The following is a 22,610-nucleotide window of genomic DNA, read 5'->3' as shown; positions in this document are numbered from 1 at the left end:
TTGTCTGTGCCTCTGCCTAGGGGCTGGCCTGGGAGGGGAGAAAAAGGCCAGAATAATTCCAGGAACCGCCAAGAAGGCAGGTCAGAGACCTTGCTGGACAAACAGTGGCTGAACTCTGTTCCGTAACAGAGTCAGCAGCAGGGGGTAGGGGGGGCGGCGCGCAGTGTGGATCTTATATCTAGTCCCCAAGGGGAGGTCTGGGCTTGTTGGACAGGACCAGGGGCGGAGAGGAGGTGTTGACTGGCTGAGTCCTGGACCTTGGGGAGCCAAAGGTGGAGTTTTTGCAGTTTCTGTTTCCTTGATTGGCAGCTCAGTGGGGCCCTCCCCGCTTGGACATTCCGGAAAGTGATGTGGGTAGGGAGGGTGGGGTGAACAGCAGGTGCCAGAACAGGATTGCATAAAAGGCTGGAGGTTGTGGGGGGCAGGGGAAGGGAGTGTGACTAGGCTCAGGTCTAAAGTTTCAGCTTGGCCATCAAGCCAAGCAGACTTGCAGCAGAAGCCAGGAGAGGCCCTCCTGCCCCCAGCCCCGGGTCACCATGGGGATTGGTCACAACCCCCGACTCTGCCTGGTACCCTTGATCCTGGGCCTCTTGTGTGGAGGTAAGTGAGATCACAGCCCCCCTCCCTCCACTCCTGCTTCCCCCACGATCCGTCCTTGGCCTTGTGAGGCTGGGCCTCACCAACTTTTCTCTTTAGGTGTGGGCATGACGCCATTGTCTGAGGCTGGGCCCCAAAGCCCCTGCTCTCTGGAGGGAGTAGAGATCAAAGGTGGCTCCTTCCGGCTTCTCAAGGCGGGCCAGGTGCTGGAGTACTTGTGTCCTTCTGGCTTCTACCCATACCCCACGCAGATTCGCACCTGCAGATCCACAGGGTCCTGGAGCACCCTGCAGACTCAAGACAGAAAGATTGTCAAGAGGGCTGAATGCAAAGGTTGGAGGGCAGTGAGGATGGGCATAGGCTGGCTGTGGGACGGAGCAGGTGGCAGCCAAGGTCCAGACTTGGATAAGTCTAGGCTTGAGTGGAGACGAGGCAGGCTGACAAGTTGGGCTGAGCACGGGTCAGAGCTGAGCGAGGGTTGGAGGTGGGATGGAGAAAGAAGGAAGGGGAGCTAGACTTTACTAAGCATTTACCCTGTGTCAAGCAGTCCCGGCAGTTCAAAGAACACTTAGAAATGGGGAGCGGGGAGCAGCATTACTCCTTATGGGTGGAGGTTCCTCCAGGGGTTGAAGGTAGTAGCTATTCTGTGAGGCCCAGAAGTGATATTTCTCAGTGACAGGGTCCCTGAGACCAGAAGGGTTATCCTAAAGGGCAGCCCTTCCCTTCCAGTAACTTCTACTTGGTCTCCACCCCCTTGCCCCCAAAGCAATTCGCTGTCCCAGACCACAGGATTTTGAGAATGGGGAGTACTGGCCCCGGGCTGCCTACTACAATTTGAGCGATGAGATCTCTTTCCGCTGCTATGATGGCTACACTCTTCGGGGCTCTGCCAATCGCACCTGCCAAGGGAATGGTCGGTGGGATGGGGAAACGGCCATCTGTGATGATGGAGGTGAGAACCGTCCCCCCTGTCCACAACAGCTCCTTCTCCCTGACCACCCGCAGCCTGAGGAACCAGTGCCACAGCTCTCGGTTCTCTGCCTTGCCCTTTGGGCCCCAGGCTTTGGCCCTCACCAGTGTGTCTTACACTTCTGCAGCGACGTACTGCCCCAACCCGGGCATCCCCCTTGGCACGAGGAAGGTGGGCAGCCAGTACCGCCTTGAAGACCGTGTCACCTACTACTGCAACCGGGGGCTCACTCTACGTGGTTCTGAGCAGCGAACATGCCTGGAAGGTGGCTCTTGGAGTGGAACGGAGCCTTCCTGCCAAGGTGACCCTTATCTGTACCCTCAAGTCAGACCCTGCTCTCCCATCTGCACATCCCCTCAGGAGCGCACTGCCTTCTCTCACTGCCACCATCCAGCTCCTTCCTCCCTTCTCTAAATCTCCCTGAAGAACTTCTAAGCCCTTCCCGCCCCTGAAGCCCACCATCTCGTGTCAGTGTCCCTGACCCTCCCAGACATTTGACCTGCTCTCTGATCTCTCCCAGACTCCTTTATGTACGACACTCCTGCAGAGGTGGCCGAAGCTTTCCTGTCTTCCCTGACAGAGACCATAGAAGGAGTTGATGCCGAGGATGGACATAGCCCAGGTTTGAAGGCAGAGAGGGGAGGCGGGGCAGGGAGTTGGGCATGGGGTGGAGAAGGGGCAGGAGACCTCTTTGTTCTGGAGCCTGAGCCTCTCTGGTGACATCCAGGGGAACAACAGAAGAGAAAGATTGTCCTGGACCCCTCAGGCTCCATGAACATCTACCTGGTATTGGATGGATCAGACAGCGTGGGGGCCCACAACTTCACAGGGGCCAAGAATTGTCTCAGAGATTTCATCGAGAAGGTGGGGCCCCCTCCCCTTGAAGGTGGGAACCTTGAAAGGACCTCACTGCCCTGCCAGGACTAGTTCCCAAATACTCCCAGCCCCTTGGAGCCACAGGGTCCCAGAAAATCTCCAGGTCCTATTGTGTCCTCCTTTCCTTTTACTTGACCTTTAACCTGGACTCCTCCATGACCTCAGGGTGATGAGTCAGTTCTTGAGTCTCTTACTAAGGACTTTCCTATCTGTCTCAGCCCAGCTGCTGAATTCTCCCAACCGTATATTCCTCTTTTGATGCTGTGACCTATTGCTCCCCTCGCCCACAGGTGGCAAGCTATGGGGTGAAGCCAAAATATGGTCTAGTGACATATGCCACAGAACCCAAAGTTTTGATCAGAGTGTCCGACCCAAAGAGCAGCGAAGCAGACTGGGTCACAGACCAGCTCAACCAAATCAACTACGCAGGTCAGAAGTCAGGGAAGGGTGCAAGGTTCGCTTTGGGGTCAGAGAGGTCTGAAGTTTCAGGAGTGTTGTGGGGAGGGTGTAGTGAGACCATGTGGTGGGGCAGGGAGGACTACTTTTTAATCCACAGTTGGACAGCAGGGTCATTGGAAAATGGGGTTTGGTGGGAACCCTTTGGAACTGAGAGGGGCACTTTATTGTCAAAGAAAAGACAATGGGGTGACAACTCAAGTTGACAGATGTGGGAACCCAGTTGCCGCTGGACCCCTGGGGTCAAGGACGGGTTGGGAGACCAGGCGAGGTGACGACACCTTCCCTGTTTCCAGATCACAAGTTGAAGGCAGGGACCAACACCAAGAGGGCTCTCCTGGAAGTGTACAACATGATGAGCAGGGAAGTAAACCAGTTCAAAGAGACCTGGAACCGCACGCGCCACGTCATCATCATCATGACTGACGGTAAGAGGGGCTTTTCTCCTGCCTGACTCCCCACCCTCTCAAACCAGCCCGTGGCCCCAAGTCCACATGTAACACTGGACTTGTGGTGGGGGATGGCGTGCTGCTCTTCCTTGTGCCTTTACAAGGAGGGACCCTCCACTCCGTGATCTCTCACTCATGATCTCCTCTCCAACCTGCTCACTCAGCCCTGTATGTCATTCCTTCCAGCCTCTTTGTCTTCCTGGACCCTCTTCCTTCATGTCTCCCCACCCTCACGGTCCGTCTCTCCTGCAGGTTTGCACAACATGGGTGGGGATCCAGTCACTGTCATTCACGATATTCGGTACTTGCTAGACATTGGTAGAAATCGCAAAAACCCCAGGGAGGATTATCTGGGTGAGTTTTACTGCCTAGGACCCAGCACCCCACTTTACTAGCTTCTTGCCTGCGCCAGGGCCAAGACTCTCACTCTGTTTTTTCTCTCTCAGATATCTATGTGTTCGGGGTTGGACCTCTAGTGAACCAAGAGAACATCAATGCTTTGGCTTCCAAGAAGGATAAAGAGAAACACGTGTTCAAACTCCAAGGCATGGAAAACCTGGAGGATGTTTTCGTCCAAATGCTTGGTAGGAAGCTATGGAAGGCTATAAGGAGATGGTCAGGAAACTCAGCTCTCCCCAGACCCCTCAAGGTCACTCATTCTTCCACTCCTCCTAAAGCCCTGGAAAGTCTGGAAGCCCTTTCTTTCCTCCTCTACCTCCAGGTCACTATTCTTGCTTCCTGGTACTTTCCACTCCCTGATCTCAGAATCACGAGTTCTGAAATGATGCCGAGACCTTTCTCAAGTCCCTCCTTTTACAGATATGGAAGCTGGGGCCAACAGAGGTCAAGAAATGGCAAGTTAGCAGGAGTTGGGCCTGAAAATGCCCAGGTCTCTGAGCTTAGTCCCATGATTCCAGTGGTTCCTTGCCTTCCCTTCCCTCTTTTGGGCATCTGCTCCCCACAGACACACTGGCCTCCCTCCGCAAGACAGCTGCCATTTGGAAATGAACTGTCCCAGCTTTTAGCACAATCTCCTTTCTTGTCAGATGAAAGCCGGACACTGGGTCTCTGTGGCATGGTTTGGGAGCACAAGGATGGTACTGCCTACCACAAGCAACCGTGGCAGGCCAAGATCTCGGTCACTGTAAGTGCAGTGTCCTGGTGGTGGGAACTTAGAGGAAGGGAGGTCAGGGTGAAATGAAGGTCGGAGGAAGGGCAAGGCACTCTTGATCAGATTGTGAGATTTGTGAAAGCTGAGCTTTCCCTCTGCTGCTGTCCCCAGCGCCCTTCAAAGGGGCATGAGAGCTGTATGGGTGCTATTGTGTCTGAGTACTTTGTGCTGACGGCTGCACACTGTTTCACTGTGGATGATGAGAAACACTCAATCAAGGTCAGCCTGGGTAAGGATGCAACCCATCAATTCTGAGCTTCTGCGGTGCCCTCTGGGCCACACTGCCTCCAGGGCCCACTTTCCACCTGTCCTCATCGCAGCCCTTCCCTTGCATGCTGGACAAGTTAGGGATGGGGAAGATTTGGGTTAGGGATGACATGCAGGCAGGAGGCTGCCTACACAGATTTCAGTGGTCTAGAGGAACCCCTTCTTGTACTTCAGGAGGACAGAGGAAGGAGTGGGAGGTAAAAGAAATCCTATTTCATCCGAAGTACGACCTCAATGCAAAAAAAGCAAAAGGCATTCCTGAGTTTTATGACTATGACGTGGCCCTCGTCAGGCTCAAGGAAAAGCTCAAGTATGAGACCACCATCAGGTGAGCCATCTGGATTCTGAGAGAAAAGGCTGGGAGAGGCAGAACTGAGACAGTAGCAGGCCCAGGGTTCACGATCCTTGAATTTCCCCATCTCTCCTCAACAGGCCCATTTGTCTCCCCTGCACTGAGGGATCGATTCAAGCCTTGAGGCTTCCAAGGTCAACCACATGCCAGCAACAGAGTAAGAGACATTCAGGGAGAGCAGCTCGTTAAGGGTGAAGTTCTGAGACAAGGAAGGGATGAGGGGGAGGGAGAGCAGGTCATGCCCTGCCCAGCCGCCAGCTCACGGGAAGGAGTGGAGGGCCACTCGATGACAAGCACGAGGCGGGGAGGGGAGGGAGAGTGCTGCAATGACCCAGTCTATCCATCTGTAAAGTGCAAGAGCTACTCCCTGCAAAGGACATTGAAGCTCTGTTTGTGTCTGAGTCTAAGAAGACCCTGACTCGGAAGGCAGTCTACATCAAGAATGGGGACAAGGTGAGGAATGTGGGATCCTGAGGTCCTTTAGGCCCCAGTCCTTCCTAAGCAAGCTTTGTTCCTCACACCTCTCTCCACACTTCCCTATCTCACCTACAGAAAGCCAGCTGTGAGAGAGATGCTCTACGCGCCCCAGGTTATGAAAAAGTCAAGGATGTCTCTGAGGTAGTCACCCCCAGGTTCCTCTGCACTGGAGGTGTGGATCCCTACGCTGACCCCAACACTTGCAAAGGTGAGAGAAGGCTCTTTGGTTGTGATGTGAGTTCTGAGGCCTAAGTCTTTTCCTACAGCATCTCCTTCCCTGCAGGTGATTCTGGTGGCCCCCTGATTATTCACAAGAGGAGTCGCTTCATTCAAGTGAGTCTTCTCTTTCCTTTCTCTGGAGAGATGCTGAGTGGTCAGCGTGGGCCCCAAAACAGGAAAGCTCACTGCATGTGGCTGAAAAGAGGTGGGGGGTGGGGCAGAGCCTGCCTCACCTTCAGACTCTTCCTTGAACTGGCCAATTCAGGGCCATGTGTCTGGTCTGTGTGCCAGGGGACAGAACTGAACTGGGTCCCTAGCCCTCCCAGGTCAGGTCACTTCAGATGCAACTGGCAGTAGCTGTGCTTCCTGGGATTAAGGAGTTCTACTAAATGATTCTTGGCAACCCCTCGCTCTCTCCAGGTTGGCGTGATCAGCTGGGGCGTCGTGGATGTTTGCAAGCGGCCACAGCAAGTACCTGGTTATGCTCGAGACTTCCACATCAACCTCTACCAGGTGCTGCCCTGGCTCAAGGAAAAACTCCAAAATGAGGATCTGGGTTTTCTATAAGGGGTTTCCTGCTGGAAAGGGGCATGAGACCAAATTAAAACAGCTGCGACAACACCTGTGTTCAAGATCCTTTTGGGGTAAAGGAGTGGGGAGCGTGCACTAGCCATGTGGTTACAACTGAGATCACATCTAACAGCCGTTTTTAAAGGCTCAACCCCAATCCCAAGTGCTGAAAAACCAGAGGCTGAGGGAGATGGGTGAGCTTCCACCTCAGTGTTTTACTGAGACCAGCGTTGGGGCAGACGAGGCACACGGAATCCAGCTCCATTCCCTAGAAGCCGTCCACAAGGTTTTCCTTGTAGACATCGTCGCTGTAGACAATCTGAGTCCTCTTGTCCCGGTGGCAGCCCTTAGGGCTATTCTGGACAGCTGTGGAGGGAGGAGAAGTTCCGTTAAAGTCTGAGGGAGAGCACCGACCAGACCTGAGGCCCAGAGTTTGGCCACCTCAACTCTAGCCTCTGGCCTTTGGATGCCCAGTTTCCATGCTGCCCTCTGGTGGCCAGGATGGCTTCTCTACCTTTAGCCCCCTTAGGCCTCTGGCTACCAATCCATGGCCCCAGTAAAGAGTGGGCAGTTATCATGGCACACGCAAACACTGTAATGAGTGTTTTGTCCTCAGAAATAACCCAAATGTTATTCTTGACACATGTGAATAATGTTAACCGCCTACTTCCAGTCAGTACACCAAAAATTAGAAAATCTCTATAGACCTTTGCTAACATGCTGGTCCTTCCTGGTTCCTTCTTTAGTATAACGGGTTACTCTGGCTCCGAACTCCCTGTGCCTACTGCTTTACATGGAAACCTACTTCGGGTGAAACGGGTTATTCATTCCATCAGGAGAATTCATTCCAGTGTAACTCTGGCCCTAAGCGTTCTCCCTGGAGCTGTCCCTTCCCGTTCCTCTTTCCTCCCTACGCCCCATTCCCGAGGATTCCATTCCTGCCACTCTGGGGCTAGAGGGAACCCCCATGCAAGCCCCCATTGTCTTGGAGCTTTCATCTCAATGCCGTGGATCACTTCCACTTTCTCAAAGCCTCTATCCTTCGGCTGCAACGATCCAGGCCCCTCGGGTCCTGCTCCCAGCTCTCTGACCTCTCCTTTGTCTCCGATGTTGCACACTCAACTTCAGCCTAACATGTCAGGAGGGCTGGGGCCGTATGGGGCATAAGGAACACAGCCCAGCTTCCTCCCATAGCTCCTGACTGTTTATTCCTTACGTCCGGTACTGGCTCATTGCTCCTCTGCATTCAGTCTCCCCTCCAACACTATCGTGTCGTTTCGCAGCAGCCCTATGATACAGGTGACTCCAGTCTACATTTTCAGTCGTTACTGAACACCTGCGTTTCTGATTCCTAACTTCAAAGGCCTATTTTATAAAACCAACTATATTCCATCTCAAAATGAGTAAGGCCGCATGAGGTGCTCACCTTCTTCGCCAACCTGACTCACTCCCACTTTCTTCCTTGTTCCAATCAACGCCTTGGAAATTGTTTCCAATACTTTTGTCTCCTCCTGCTTCTAACTGATAGAAGGCCTGAGGATTCTCCTTCTAATCCCCATAGTTGCCACACAAAACCAGGTCTCTAGCCCCTCTAGGGGACCCAGGGACAGGCAGAAGAACAAAACAGGGTGAGCTGTGGGCAACAGACATGAGAAAGGAAGAATCCCCTTCTTACCCAGGGAGCCCCAGACAGACTTGCCCGTGGCGGCATCCAGCATGGGCTGTTTTCGGGCAATGCTGACTTTGAGCTGTACAGACTCCACTTGGGTCCCGTTGAGCTGGGGCAGAAGAGGGGAGCGGGCAGAGGATGGGGGCAAACATTACAGACAAACCAAAGGAGGGTTTCTAGGAGCTGTCATCCTAAGAATAGACTAAGTAGGGACTTGAGAATATAAGGTTTCCTGCATGAATAGGGAAATACTTTCTTTGTCAAGAGGAAATGATTTCCTCCTGGCTCCCAATATTTTACAGAGAAAAAATGAGGATGTCAGGAGGGATGGGAAGAACAGATCTGGGAAGTCCCAACCTCAGCAACGGCCTGATCTGCTGACTCCATCTTTTCATAGGTGACGAAGGCACAGCTGGGATGAGAAAACACAGGGTCAGTAGAGGGCCTACGGGCTCCTCAGGACCCAGGCAAACCCAGTGTTACAGGCTGTGGAGACAGGCTAGCTTCCTCCCTCAGGTCTCACACCCCAGGTCCTCCTAGGACAACCCACCGTGGTCCTTACTTTCTGGGTGGGTCCATGGAGAGGTCAATGATGTTTCCAAAGGGAGAGAAGGCCCCACGGAGGAGGGTGGGCGTCATGTCTTCGCCATACACATACAGAGTGTTTCCCTTCCGAGGGGCCCGGCGTTCAGGGAACGAGTCTGACCCTATGGAACACAGGAATCCAGTCATGAGACATAGGCCTAGCTCACCCTCCACTTTAGAGTACCCTTTAGTAGGACGCACCCACACAGTATCTGAAGTCACTTCACAGTAGCCAAGATCACTCACTGCGGAAAGGGCCCTCTCGGTCGCGCTCCCTGTCCCGGTCTCGATCTCGGTCCCTGTCTCGGTCCCGCTCCCGGTCTCGGTCCCGCTCCCGGTCTCGCTCTCGATCCCGATCTCGGTCTCTATCTCGGTTCCGCTCACGACTGCGGTCCCGGCTGCGGCTTCGGGGAGGGGAGGCTGAGGAACGGGCACCACCACGTTCTTCGTAGCCCCAGTCGAAGCTTCGAGGGGGGCCATCGCCAGCTCCTGGGCCCTCTGCCTCTTCCCCATCTGGCCCCAGTTCCCGAAGCCGATCACTGGAAGATACAAAGCTGGCGAGCAGCAGACAATGAGGATCAAAGGGGGCTTATACCTCATCTTCCTGGATCCCTTGCAGACTCAACACCCCCTCTGCAGCCCCAGCTCTTCCCACTTCAGTTCCAAACCTCCTAAGGACCCGGGCAAGCCTCTCGTGCCCCCCAAACCCCACCAACTGGGACCCCGATCTTTCTCTAACCTCTCATACAAAGATTTCCTCTGTGGACGTCTGGACGACTGAAAGAGACCAAGAACAGTTAAGACGAGTCTGAGTGGCTGGCATATGGCCTCCAATATGTGGGTTTCTCATTTTTCTCAATTGCCTGCTCCTCAGAGACAGAAAACTGGAAACCATTACCTCCTGCAGGTCGTCGTCAGCAGATACGCTCCTCTGGAACGGTTGGAAAGTGGGGACCGGCCCCTTCTCAGGGTCCTGGGAAGGTGGGAGAGACCTACCTCAGTGGGGGAGCAGGAGGCCGCCTATCGGGGGCGGGGGGCTCCTCTTCACTCGCCCTCCTCTTGGCTACCCCGGCCTATCTTTGTTTGTTTGTTTGTTTCTCAGTTGACTACGTGTTATTTTACATAAAAGACTTAATACACACTTGAAGCATTTAGTTTACTAAAAACATCCTAAACCTGATGATCTTCTCAGCCTTTTCAACTCCTTAGAGAACACAATCCAACAGATCCATTATATGATGGATGAGAGTCACAGAATACATAAAACGGAGGAGAAGCTGGGAGGCATCTAGTTTCTTCATTTTATAGATAAGAAGCCTGAAGCTCAGAATGGCACAGCAACTTGTCCATGACTGAACTGGCATTACTTTCCCCCTACACCTACCTTCATTCCAACTTGGAAGGATGCCCTCTGACGTGAAGGATCCCTTGAACAATCTTTCTGCCTGTGCTCACCTTTAACTTCCCCTCTAGGGTCCGAGAACGCTTGAAGCCTGAGTTCTTGGTCTCAGCCTTGATGGCACTGATGGCTCCTGACTTCACCAGCTGCTTGGCCTGCTCTGTTGCCGTGGCTGTGTCCACCACAGGCTGCTCTGACAGTGCTGAAGTGGCAAGGGAAAGAGGTTTATTATGTTGGCCAGAGGTCAGCCGGTGTGCTTACTTCCAGCCTATCCCCGCCTCCCCCGTCACTCACAGCGTTTGACACCGCCTTGGCTGGCTGTACTGCTGCTACTTTGCTTCTTCAGAGCCAGCAATGCCTTTTTCTGGGAACAAGAGTGAGAAGAGAGGGACTGATGAGGGCCAATCCCTGGCCAGGTCTCCCAAGGCCCTTGGGTGCATCACTCCGGGGATACCTTTCTGAGAGAAAATAATGCAAATGGTGCCCCTGGGGTGGTACACTGCAGCTGTCTTGCCTCTCACATATAGTCTCTCAGATCACATACGCCAGCCATACCTACTCTCTCTAAACCATAATATCCAGAGGCTTTGCAGAGTCTCATATTTTTCAAGTTGAAAACAAGGAACTCAACCACAGACCATGGTCCCCGGATATACATTGCAGTTTAGTATAAGCCTCCATGCCTTCTTAGGGGCTTCATCCATCCACCCCTACATGTTTAATAAGAACACACCAATGCTTTGAAACAGAGATTTGCAAAAGAAAGAGACACAGATCCTCCTCTTGAGCTCATCAGAGGCTGAGAAAGAAGATGACCAGACTGAACTGTCAAGACTGTGCAGACTGGAGCTGAAAGCAAGTAAGATTTTTCTGATGCAGATGGTTATAAACCGGGCCCTGAGTAGGATCTACATAACGCAGGCTGAGAGGAAAAGGCATTTTAGACAAAGAAAACAGGGTGGCAGAGATGCAGAGATAAGAAGGTTTTGAGAATGCATGCTTTGGGACCAAGGAATAGTTCTATAGGAAGAAAGGTCAGATTAAAGCTTTTTATAGGCAATGTGAAACCACTGTGTTTTGAAAAAAGAAGGGCAGTGTTTAGTGTTTTCAATGCACCGTTTTAACAGGAGTGAAAAAGTCTGTCCAAGAAAAGAAACTTGTTGAGAATCCATTATAACAGTCAAAGTGAGCATCAGCAAAGACCTGATCTAGGAAACACATAGGAAAAAGAAAACAGAAATTACTTTAAAAGAAAAATGAAGACTTGGCAAACGTTTGGCTACACAAATGGTGCAGGAGACAGAGATGAGATATTCATCTCAAACAAATTGAAGAAGTGAATGCAGACAGTCCTATTTGGAAGACCAAGTTTAGTACAGACAAGACAACAGCTTCAGTTGTTATCAGTAAGACACTAGACGGCATTGGAAAAACCAAGCTTGGGATCACCAGTTCTTAAGATGGTACTAAAAGCCATGGGAAAGGAAGACAACTCCATGGCAGACCACACAGGAAAGAGAGAAAAGCAAGTACACACTTGGGGGAGTCCATCTCTGAAGTGACACTGAGAGATGACAGGCCTCCAGGTATAAGCTAGAGGAATCCCCACCCCCCATCCCCTCACACTCACCCCAGGTGTTCTCAGTGTAGAGTCTTTGAAAGTTTGGGCCATGCCCACACACACTCCCTCACCTTTTTCTTGAGTTTGTTGAATTTCTTCTGCAGAGCCTCCTCCTCCTCGCTCAGTCCGGGGGGTATCACCAACATGGTGGCTCCTGGTTCGGGGGCAGGGCCCAAGACATCTTTCTCCACTGTCACCGCCCAGAGTTCACACGCCGTCCACACTGATCCCGATCCCACCCCTTCAGGCCTGCCTACTCCTATCTTTTGCCTCTCCCTACCCCTTGCTTAAACCAGGCTGCCGTCCAAACCCCAGCTCGTCGGGATCAACCAGCATTCCCTTCTGTCTTCAGGAATCACGGATACCAGCGCCTTGGGGCACCATGTGGCCCAGGAAGGGATAAATACCCGCTCCGTCGCCAAGACGATGGCACCAGACCCCCCTATCTCGCTGGAGTTAGTATGGAATTGCGGGGTCCGAAAAGCAGAGGAAGCAGTGGAACGCGCGCAGCGCTCTCAGAGCAACGAAAGGGGCAAGAAGACAGAAGGAGCTCGGAAAAAGGGGGGCGAAGGCTGAGGAGAAGGCCTTACCTGAGGGGGCGGCAACCGGGGCCCCACGGTCTCGGGCGGCGCCCGCGCGGGCAGCGGATCCCGGGCTCAGAGCGATGACGTAGCGAGGGGCGGAGAACGCGGTAACCAAGGCGGCCCGCGCCGCACACACTTCCGCCCGGCCTCCGACCAGTTTGGGTCAGCCCCTAAGTAGCTCTTGTCCCCGCCCCCAGGCCCTGGTGTGCCGGAAGTCGCTTCTACTTCCGCCGGTTCCAGCTCCTCCCTACGTTTCCCCGCTGCCCGGCAGCTGCTGTGGCTCCAGGATGATGGAGACGGAGCGACTCGGTGAGGGGGAGGGGGTGGAAAGACGGAGGAGACAGCGAGTGACCCTTAACCCCTGACCTGTGACATTTCCTCCGTAGTGCTACCTCCCCCAGATCCCCTGGACCTGCCCCTTCGGGCCGTAGAGCTGGGATGCACTGGGCGCTGGGAGTTGCTGAATGTGCCTGGGGCTCCAGAGAGCACCGTGAGTGCCATTTCACCCTAACCTTGACTCTGTTGAGCTTAAAACCTCCTTCATCGTCCTCCCAGTAGGATCTAAGCTGACTCGGCTGTCCTGTCTCTGGATACTTGTCATCCGAGCCTAGACTGGTGCTGGACAGACTCCAACCCAATGGCCCTGCAGTGGGTCAGAGCCCATAAGAAGACAGAGCAGGGAGCCCCGGGGAAACCTTAGTTCTGAGAACTGCTCTTTCAAACTGCTGTTTTCTCCCTGGAGTCCTGTTCTGTCTCCAAGCACCAGGGCTCTTGGTGACTGAGATGCTACCCTTTGAACACCTGGCTCTTCATCTTTAGGCCTGGGACCCCCTTTTCCTAAAACTAGAGATTCTCAAATATCAGTGTGCCTCATGATTAGTGGAAAATCCCATGGACAAAAGAGCCTGGCGGGCCACAATCCATGGGTTCGAACACAACTGAGTGTGCGCACACACACACACGCACAGACACACACATACAATTGGTGGGGGAGCTTTTGAAAAATACTAGTTCTTAGGTCCATAGATTCAGAAATCCAAAATCTGTATTACTAATCAGAACCCTAGGTAATTCAGTTGCAGACCATTTGTTCTGTAAAACAGAATAGCCTTTGGAAAATAGTGTTTCAGCCTGATTGTCCTAGTCTGGGACGTCTATCATATCTGATTTAAATACAAGTCGCGTCACCTTCTCTTTTGTGTCTTACTCTCTTCCCTTACCTCGTGCCTTTGTTCCAGCTTCCCCACGGCCTCCCTCCCTGTGCCCCAGATCTGCAGCAGGAAGCAGAGCGGTTGTTTCTGTCATCTCCAGCCTGGCTGCCTCTGCACGGTGTGGAGCACTCAGCCCGGTGAGGGGTCTAGAAGGGCCTGGGCTTGGCAGGTGGGTCCCTGAAGGAAGCTGGGACAGGGGAGAAAGAAGACCTGAACATTGCTTTGCTTCTGTCCAGGAAATGGCAGAGGAAGATGGATCCTTGGTCTCTCCTGGCCACACTGGGGGCCCCAGTCCCCTCCGACCTACAGGCCCAAAGACACCCAACCACAGGCCAGATACTAGGCTACAAGGAGGTAAGTGGTCGTGGGCCACCAGAAGCAGAGTCAGGAGAAGGTGGGGTCAGAGGCAAATTCAGCCTCACTGGCGCTCTGTTCTCTTGCCTCAGGTCCTGCTAGAGAATACAAACCTGTCGTCCACAACCTCCTTGTCTCTTCGCCGGCCACCAGCGCCCATCTCCCAGTCCCTGTGGGGGAATCCAACACAGTACCCTTTCTGGCCAGGTGTTGCTTGTGGAAATGGGATGGGAGGGGAGGGAGCCCTTAGTCTCCACCCCTCTCATGTCACTCCCACCCCATGAATCCTATTTATCCAACCTCTCCCCAGGTGGAATGGATGAGCCCAGTATAACAGATCTGAGCACTCGTGAGGAGGCTGAGGAGGAGATAGACTTTGAGAAAGGTGAGGTGGTGCCAGGAGGGACCGTGGGAGGTAGGGCTCTGTGCCTGGGGCCTGAGAAAGAGGGGCCAAGTCCTGTCACTGGGTCCTTGCTACCTCTTCCGTTCCCTTGAGCAAATTAGGAAAAGGTACCTCTTTCATAACAACCTTTACTGTCATCTGTTGGAGGACTGTCACAAAAAACTTCAACTACAGCGTGTATGCTGTGAACAGCATCCTGCAGGTTAATGTAATGTATGACTTGTACAGAAGTGTGTGAGAGCCCTGATTCTCTCTGTCCCCGTCCTCCAGACCTCCTTACTCTTCCACCTGGCTTCAAGAAAGGCGTGGACTTTGCACCAAAGGGTGAGTTTTAGTTTTGAGATGGGGCTGTAGGGGAGACAGTGCCCTTCTTCTTCAGAACGGAGGTAGATCCAACCAGGTCTCCATTTTTGCCTTGCTCCTAGGTCACTCAGCTCCAGCTGCCGGGTTGCTCAGCCTCAGCCGTCTGCTGGAGCCCTTGGATTTGGGTGGGGGCGATGAGGATGAGAGTGAGGCAGTGGGACAGCCTGGCGGTCCCAGACAGGACACTGTTTCAGCCTCTCCTGGCAGTGTTCCTCTGGCCCGAGCAAGCAGCTTGGAGGACCTAGTGTTGAAGGTTGGTGGTTCTGGGTGGTTGAGGCAGGAAAGAAAGGCCTTGTCCCAGACAGGGTGGGCTGGCCTGGTTGGTTCCCCGGGGAAGACTGGAGCGTCTTCTGGGAGAGGTGGTAACAGAGAGCTTTCTGGCTGTATGTTTATCAGGCCTACACCCCTCTCCTTCTCCAGGAAGCGGCCACAACTGTAGCCCCCCCAGAACCTCCCAAGCCCCCACCTCAGGAGCAGTGGGCCATTCCTGTGGATGTTACCTCCCCTGTTGGTGATTTCTACCGCCTCATTCCCCAGCCAGCCTTCCAGGTAGCGTGGCCCAGGCCTCAGGTGCTCCCCCACCTCCTCCAGCCCACTCCCTTGTCTCCTCTCCCCACTGGAGGCCAGGTGCCTTCAGTGGACGGAGGTCTTGGCCTTCTTCCCCTTCCCTGGAGGCCCCATGAGGTGGAGGCAGGAAGACCCCTGTCCCTTCTGTGCTCCCATCTGTTTCTCTCTCCCACAGTGGGCCTTTGAGCCAGATGTGTTTCAGAAACAGGCCATCCTGCACTTGGAGCGGCACGACTCAGTCTTCGTCGCGGCTCACACATCCGCGGGGAAGACGGTTGTGGCTGAATATGCCATCGCGCTTGCCCAGAAACACATGACGCGGTACAGGCCCCTCACCAGCCCTGTTCTCTCCTGTGTCCTTTCTGTGTCTCTTCTCTTCTCCACCTCCCTGCCTCATCCTTTAGATGAGAGGTTCAGGGAAAAACTGAGGTAGGGTTTCAGAGGGAAACAGGATGTGGGGAGAGAAAAATGAGCAGCATTCGTTGGGGAAGGGATTGGGGGACGGGATTTTTCCAGAGTAATTCCATGAAGGGGAACGTGAGGGGAGTTTGGGTAAAGAAGTGGGGGTTGGGGGGGCGCCTCAGCTCTGCGGCGTGCCGCTGGCAAGGGTCAGGGTGGGAGAGGAGGTGCTGACAAGGAGCCTGTGTGGAGGGCCTGGCTGACTTTGTGCCCTCCTCCCAGCACCATCTATACTTCGCCCATCAAGGCTCTGAGCAACCAGAAGTTCCGGGACTTCCGAAACACGTTTGGGGACGTGGGGCTGCTCACCGGGGATGTGCAGCTGCACCCAGAAGCCTCGTGCCTCATTATGACAACGGAGATCCTTCGGTGAGAGGCGGGCATTCAGCATGGGGCGGGTTTTTGGTCAGGAAGGTGAGGCCGCTTTGGAGAGCACTCTGGCTGAGGTGAGGGTGGAGATAGGAGCTGCTGAGGAGTCAGCCTGGGGCCTTTCTCCTCCAGCTCCATGCTGTACAGTGGCTCGGACGTCATCCGGGACCTGGAGTGGGTTATCTTTGATGAGGTTCACTATATCAATGATGCTGAGGTAAGGGGACAGGGTCCCCAGGTCCTGGCAGTCCTCTCCTGTGGGGTAGGTTCAGCAGGTCGGTGTTCCATACGGCCTGGGAACTTCACTGCCTTCTTTGTCCCTTCTCATGGAACCTTGTGCCACTTCCCTGGGCAGAAGGGCAGCTCCCTCCAAGCTGCTGGTGACTTGTCCTCCCTTCCTGTGTGCAGCGCGGGGTCGTGTGGGAGGAGGTACTCATCATGCTGCCTGACCACGTGTCCATCATCCTTCTGAGTGCTACTGTCCCCAATGCCCTTGAGTTTGCTGACTGGATTGGGTAAGACACTGGATTGGGTAAGACGTGTCCCGGGGTGCTTGAGTGAAGGGTGCCGTAGCATCCCTCAGTTCAGGTGGGGGTGTAGACTATCCCAGTGAGGGAGTGGTCAGAGCTTGGGGGTCGGGAGGAGAAAGGGGTGCGGCTGGGGAACACGTCCAGCCTGGGAGGTTGTGGGATCCCACCTGGGCTGAGATCACTTTGCATGTTCAGAGACGGGGTGACAGGGACAGCCTTCCAATCTGGCTCCCAGAAAACCAGGGCGAGGCCAGGGCGGGGAAGATGGCGGGCACGTGGGTTCCTTCCCGCCCTCCCAGCCCTGATCTTCTGTCATGCCCCCCATCCCCTGCTCAGACGGCTGAAGCGTCGCCAGATCTACGTGATCAGCACTGTCGCTCGCCCAGTGCCCCTGGAGCACTATCTCTTCACCGGGAACAGCCCCAAGACCCAGGGGGAGCTCTTCCTGTTGCTGGACTCCCGTGGCGCCTTCCACACAAAGGGGTAAGCCTGGGATATGGGGAGAGTCAGGGCTGGGCCCAACGGGGGGTGACTGACGGCTGCCCTGCCCTGCCCCAGGTACTATGCGGCTGTGGAGGCCAAGAAGGAGCGGATGAGCAAGCATGCCCAGACCTTTGGGGCCAAGCAGCCCACGCATCAGGGGGGGCCTGCCCAGGTGAGAACTGGCTGGTTTTGTACCTGTCACCCCTTCTTTCTCCTGAGTCCTTTCTTTCCTCGTCCTCCCAGGGTTTGGAGTGGAGCTTTGAGCACTGCCCGATCTGACTCTGCTTCACATCCCCCCACTTTGGCCCCCATTTGTTCAAGGACTCCATCTCCACTCCCTTCTCCCCGCCTCCTCAGGACCGCGGTGTGTACCTGTCCCTCCTGGCCTCCCTCCGCACCCGTGCACAGCTGCCCGTGGTGGTGTTCACCTTCTCCCGGGGCCGCTGTGACGAGCAGGCCTCAGGCCTCACCTCCCTCGACCTGACAACAAGTTCAGAGAAGAGTGAGATTCACCTCTTCCTACAGCGCTGCCTTGCCCGTCTCCGCGGCTCTGACCGCCAGCTGCCCCAGGTGGGGAGGGGGATTTGGAGACGGTGGGGATCAGGTGTTCACCGCCCCATCCCTGACCCTGGGCCTCGGCCCCCACAGGTTCTGCACATGTCGGAGCTCCTGCACCGTGGCCTGGGTGTGCACCACAGCGGCATCCTGCCCATCCTCAAGGAGATTGTGGAGATGCTCTTCAGCCGCGGCCTGGTCAAGGTGCTCGTGCTGGTGGGAGAGGGACTCCCCAAAGCATTTATCACCTTCTTGGAGGGGAGTGGGCAGCACAGTGCATCAGCTGAGAACTTGGGCTCTGGACCCAGACTGCCTGAGTGGAAATCCAGGTCCACTGTTTACTCACTGTGTGATCCTGGGCAAGTTACTTAACCTCCCTGAACTGTAAGTTTCACATATTGAAATGGGGGTACATAAAGTATGAATAGGGGCTTTCCCAGTGGCTCAGCGGCAAAGAATCTGTGTGCAATGCAGGCGCCACAAGAGACACAGGTTTCATCCCTGGGTTGGGAAGATACCTTGGAGGAGGGCATGGCAACCCACTCCAGTATTCTTACCCGGAGAATCCCATGGACTGAGGAGCCTGGCAGGCTATAGTCAGACATGACTGAAGTGACTTAACACACATGCACACAAGGTGTGAACAGGCAGTATTCAGAAGAGAAAACTAAAAAGCCAATAAACTTATGGAGGTCATTAGTCATCAGAAAAATGCAAACTGAAATACAAGATAGGACTTTACAGTAATTAAAACTGGTAAAATTTAGGAAAGTAGGCAATGCCACGTGTTGCCTGAGATGTAGGAGATGAAAGGATTACAGGAACCCTTGTACAGGTGTGGCCAGTCTGAAGTGTACCTGGTGCTCTTGAGGCAAAGACAAGTCTGTGCCTACTCTTTGTCCCTAAATTCCGCTCCTGAGTGCAAATCACAATGAAGTTCTCACCCTGGTCGGTGAGGGAACACGTCTGCTCTTCCTCTGTGGGCTCTTGTCTGGTGGCAGGGCGTTGGTGGCACCAGGGGCCCTTTCCCTGGGAGAGCAGGTAGGCAGCTATATGCCACGCACTCCACAAGGTGTTCTGTGGCAGGTTGGAGGCAACGGATTAGATATAATCACAGGAACACGGATGGATGTTGAAAATACTACATGGAAGAGAAGAAAACAGAAGGAGATATGTGTCGCCTTTACTTCAAACTGTATTACACACTCAAAAAACATATTTTATAAAACACATTCACATGAAAAGATACAGATTAAAGATAGACAGAGGGGAGACGGGAGTGGGCTGTGGGGGCGAAAGGAAAGAAATAGGTAGCTAAATAAAACAATAGTACCTACTCTGTAGATTTGCCTTGAGAGTCACCTGAGGTCTCATGAGTTAACCGTCTGGGACTATGTATAGTGGTCTTAGCCTTGGCTACAAAGTGAGGTGGGCTCGGCCAGGGCTGGGCCACAGCTGTGTTTAGCCCCTTAGCTGATCCTCTCTTCCCCTCCCCATCTCAGGTCTTGTTTGCCACGGAGACCTTCGCCATGGGTGTAAATATGCCGGCCCGGACAGTGGTATTTGACTCCATGCGCAAGCACGATGGCTCCACCTTCCGGGACCTACTCCCTGGGGAGTATGTGCAGATGGCGGGCCGGGCGGGCCGGAGGGGCCTGGACCCCACAGGCACGGTCATCCTGCTCTGCAAGGGCCGCGTGCCCGAGATGGCAGACCTGCACCGCATGATGATGGTGAGCCGGGGCACCTCGAGGCCAGCTCTGGGCACCTGCTGCATCCTCTGTGCCCACCCTCCTCCCCTGTCCTCTCTCTCTCCTTTCCTTTGGTCTGGGAGAAGCCAGGGGAGGAGCGAGCCAATCTGAGGATGAGGCTGGATCTTGTCTTCTCTAGTCTTTTCACTGTGAATATGGAGCTAGGTGGGACCTTGGAGAGTCTGTTTATTTAGTCTCGCTCCCTTGTTGTGCAGAGGTGAGCAGGCAGTTTGTCTAGGGCCCCGAGGTTGTGGGGCTGGGACTACAGCTGCTTGGAGTAGAACAGCCGAGCAGCAGGTCTCCCCCCAAACCCCGAGCCTCACTGGCGTCTCTGGCCTGGCCCAGGGGAAGCCATCCCAGCTGCAGTCCCAGTTCCGCCTCACGTACACCATGATCCTCAACTTGCTGCGGGTGGATGCTCTCAGGGTGGAGGACATGATGAAGAGGAGCTTCTCAGAGTTTCCATCTCGCAAGGACAGCAAGGTGAGGAAGTGGGTGTGCCCAGGTTGCCCTGCAGGATATGGGACAAGGGAAGCCAGGCTAGGACGAGGTGGGCCTCTGGAAGCCAGTGGGTGAAAGTGGAGAGAGCTGGCCCGGAGACTCTGGCTTCACGCCCACCCTGGCTTCTCCCAGGCCCATGAACAGGCTCTGGCTGAACTGACCAAGAAGTTGGGAGCTTTGGAAGAGCCCGAGGTGACTGGCCAGCTCGTCGACTTGCCTGAGTACTACAGGTGGGGGGAGGAACTGACTGAGACCCGGAGCCAGATCCAGGTGAGCGCCTGTGAGTGTTGGGGGCGGGGTGATGGACGGGGAGGAAGAGACTGGGACGCTCTGGGTATACCTGAACCTCGTCCCAGCATCTCTGTGACACTTCTTATCCCCTTTCTTCTCGTCCCTGCTCTTTAGCACCGCATCATAGAGTCTGTGAATGGGCTGAAATCTCTCTCAGCGGGAAGGGTGGTGGTTGTGAAGAATCAGGAGCATCACAACGCACTGGGTGTGATCCTTCAGGTGAGGGCGGTGGGAATCTGGACTCCAAGGCCAGAGGGAGCAGCCAGCCCCATCTCCATCTTCCCCACTTGGCGAGGAGCCATTTGTACTCAGCAGTGCTCTCATTTTTCCCTCTAGCTCTCTTTTCCTTCCCATCCCCACCACTTCATGCTCGTCTCCTTGTCCTCTCCCCAGGCCCTGCCCCCGAAGTCTGCTCTGATTGCTTGACTTGGTTACCAGTCTATATGGCTGCCCCATGCTCCCTGCCTGAACTGGGGGATCTGGTCTCTTCTTGGATGTCCACTTCTCACACTGCCCTGTCCTGGCCTCCCCACATCCTCTAGGTCTCTTCGAACTCCACCAGCAGAGTATTCACAGCCCTGGTCTTGTGTGACAAGCCCGTGTCTGAGGACCCACGGGAGAGGGGGCCAGCCTCCCCAGACGTGCCCTACCCAGACGACCTCGTGGGATTCAAGCTGTTCCTGCCTGAGGGTGAGAGTGGACGGATGCCCAGGCTCTTGCCAACAGCATGGCTGAGGTGCCCGGTCTGACCCTGCTCTCCCCTCTTCTCAGGGCCCTGTGACCACACTGTGGCCAAGCTCCAGCCAGGAGACGTGGCCGCCATCACCACCAAGGTGCTCCGGCTGAATGGGGACAAGATCTTGGAGGACTTCAGCAAGCGGCAGCAACCAAAATTCAAGTCAGAGATGCTGGGGAGGGACCACGTGGGAGTGGCGGGGAGGTGTGGTCAGGGAGGCTCCCCCAGTCCTAGGGGGGTTCCACAGGAAGAGAAGCCTCTACCCCAGGTCTAAGACCAGCTCCATTCTCAGGAAGGATCCGCCCTCTGCGGCCGTGACCACCGCTGTCCAGGAACTGCTACGACTGGCTCAGGCGCACCCCACAGGACCCCCCACCGTCGACCCTGTCAATGACCTGCAACTCAAGGATGTGTCTGTGGTCGAGGGGGGGCTCCGGGCCCGGAAGCTGGAGGAGCTGATCCGGGGGGCTCAGTGTGTGCACAGTCCCCGTTTCCCTGCCCAGGTTGGTCCCTGGATGTGAGCTTCCCAGCTGGAAGGGACAGCTTTCCCTCTCATCCACTGCAGACTGGCTGCCCCCGTCCCAGTCCTGGTCCTCAGCTCCCCTGCTGAGGTCAGGGAGGAGCCTCACGAGCCCTTGCCCTTGGCTCCTCGCAGTACCTGAAGCTGCGGGAGAGGATGCAGATCCAGAAGGAGATGGAGCGGCTGCGCTTCCTGCTGTCGGACCAGTCGCTGCTGCTGCTCCCGGAGTACCACCAGCGAGTAGAGGTGCGGGGGCAGGGCTGGGCTGGTGGGCTGGCGGGGAAGCTGTCTGCTGGCTCCCAACACCCACCATCCTTGCAGGTGCTGCGAACCCTGGGGTATGTGGACGAGGCAGGCACAGTGAAGCTGGCCGGGCGGGTGGCTTGTGCCATGAGCAGCCACGAGCTGCTCCTCACCGAGCTCATGTTCGACAACGCACTGAGCACCCTGCGGCCTGAGGAGATCGCTGCCCTGCTCTCCGGCCTGGTCTGCCAGAGCCCCGGGGACCCTGGTGATCAGCTCCCCAGCACCCTCAAACAGGTATGGGGATGACGTCCAGGACCCCTCCCTTCCTCGGCCATGGCATTCCCAGTCCGTGCCCACATGTTCCCCAGGTGCCCTCTGAGTGTCCCTAAGAGCTGGAATGGTTTCTCCTTTCATCCCGGCCTCCTTTCTGGAGCAGGAAGGCAGGGCTTAGAGCCTTTGCTCTCCGTCTGCAGGGGGTGGAACGGGTCCGGACTGTGGCCAAGCGGATTGGTGAGGTCCAGGCGGCCTGTGGTTTGAACCAGACCGTGGAGGAATTTGTTGGGGAGCTGAATTTCGGGCTGGTTGAGGTTGTGTACGAGTGGGCCCGGGGCATGGTGAGTAGCTAGGGTTTGGGGCCTTTGTGGACAGCCAGCTAGGGAGAGGCTGTCGGGGTCCATCGTATTCATTCCCCACCCCGCTTCCCCCATAGCCCTTCTCTGAGTTGGCAGGGCTCTCAGGGACCCCTGAGGGCCTGGTGGTCCGCTGCATCCAACGCCTGGCCGAGATGTGTCGCTCGCTTCGGGGGGCAGCCCGCCTGGTGGGCGAACCTGTGCTAGGTGCCAAGATGGAGACGGCAGCCACCCTGTTACGGAGGGACATCGTCTTTGCTGCCAGCCTCTACACCCAGTGACCGGCCCCTGGCTACAATGTAACAATAAACTGCAAACCCCCTGTGTGAACCTGAGGTGTTGGGCAGGGTTGACTCAGCTCAAAAGACACAGCAGGGAGA

At 55.2% G+C, this 22,610-nt stretch overlaps 3 protein-coding genes across 3 annotated transcripts; 2 read left to right on the top strand and 1 right to left on the bottom strand.

The window, feature by feature from the left end:
- Position 1: 1 nt before the first annotated feature.
- On the top strand, positions 2 to 6,455 carry CFB (complement factor B). Its single transcript, XM_061399121.1, has 18 exons — positions 2 to 600; positions 697 to 930; positions 1,364 to 1,549; positions 1,695 to 1,868; positions 2,088 to 2,189; positions 2,295 to 2,431; positions 2,734 to 2,872; positions 3,196 to 3,327; positions 3,601 to 3,702; positions 3,795 to 3,932; positions 4,395 to 4,492; positions 4,631 to 4,748; positions 4,961 to 5,114; positions 5,219 to 5,295; positions 5,491 to 5,591; positions 5,691 to 5,823; positions 5,899 to 5,948; positions 6,255 to 6,455. Exons 1-18 carry the CDS (start codon positions 537 to 539, stop codon positions 6,399 to 6,401), a joined length of 2,286 nt encoding a protein of 761 aa, XP_061255105.1. The 5' UTR covers positions 2 to 536; the 3' UTR covers positions 6,402 to 6,455.
- Positions 6,456 to 6,457: 2 nt separating this feature from the next.
- On the bottom strand, positions 6,458 to 12,365 carry NELFE (negative elongation factor complex member E). The gene is made up of 11 exons (XM_061399143.1): positions 12,269 to 12,365; positions 11,750 to 11,832; positions 10,352 to 10,421; positions 10,114 to 10,259; positions 9,557 to 9,631; positions 9,398 to 9,435; positions 8,905 to 9,212; positions 8,636 to 8,780; positions 8,431 to 8,485; positions 8,080 to 8,182; positions 6,458 to 6,770 (listed from the first exon to the last, which is right to left on the bottom strand). The coding sequence occupies exons 2-11, from the start codon at positions 11,822 to 11,824 to the stop codon at positions 6,673 to 6,675; spliced, it is 1,113 nt and encodes a 370-aa protein (XP_061255127.1). The 5' UTR covers positions 11,825 to 11,832; positions 12,269 to 12,365; the 3' UTR covers positions 6,458 to 6,672.
- Positions 12,366 to 12,455: 90 nt separating this feature from the next.
- LOC133236864 (superkiller complex protein 2) lies at positions 12,456 to 22,560 on the top strand. The gene is made up of 28 exons (XM_061399088.1): positions 12,456 to 12,571; positions 12,649 to 12,752; positions 13,501 to 13,610; positions 13,710 to 13,827; positions 13,920 to 14,034; positions 14,138 to 14,212; positions 14,501 to 14,554; positions 14,656 to 14,846; positions 15,014 to 15,142; positions 15,336 to 15,481; positions 15,842 to 15,988; positions 16,121 to 16,205; positions 16,397 to 16,503; positions 16,855 to 17,001; positions 17,077 to 17,173; positions 17,359 to 17,571; positions 17,650 to 17,760; positions 19,059 to 19,289; positions 19,653 to 19,790; positions 19,941 to 20,078; positions 20,214 to 20,318; positions 20,642 to 20,789; positions 20,871 to 20,997; positions 21,128 to 21,338; positions 21,491 to 21,601; positions 21,677 to 21,895; positions 22,075 to 22,215; positions 22,311 to 22,560. Exons 1-28 carry the CDS (start codon positions 12,550 to 12,552, stop codon positions 22,509 to 22,511), a joined length of 3,741 nt encoding a protein of 1,246 aa, XP_061255072.1. The 5' UTR covers positions 12,456 to 12,549; the 3' UTR covers positions 22,512 to 22,560.
- The last annotated feature ends 50 nt before the right edge of the window (positions 22,561 to 22,610 follow it).

The sequence above is a fragment of the Bos javanicus genome, chromosome 23 (genome assembly GCF_032452875.1).
Source record: "Bos javanicus breed banteng chromosome 23, ARS-OSU_banteng_1.0, whole genome shotgun sequence".
In the NCBI taxonomy this organism is placed as follows: Eukaryota; Metazoa; Chordata; class Mammalia; order Artiodactyla; family Bovidae; genus Bos; species Bos javanicus.
The sequence above is the reverse complement of the archived record's forward strand: the minus strand, read 5'-3'. Positions and strand labels throughout refer to the sequence as shown.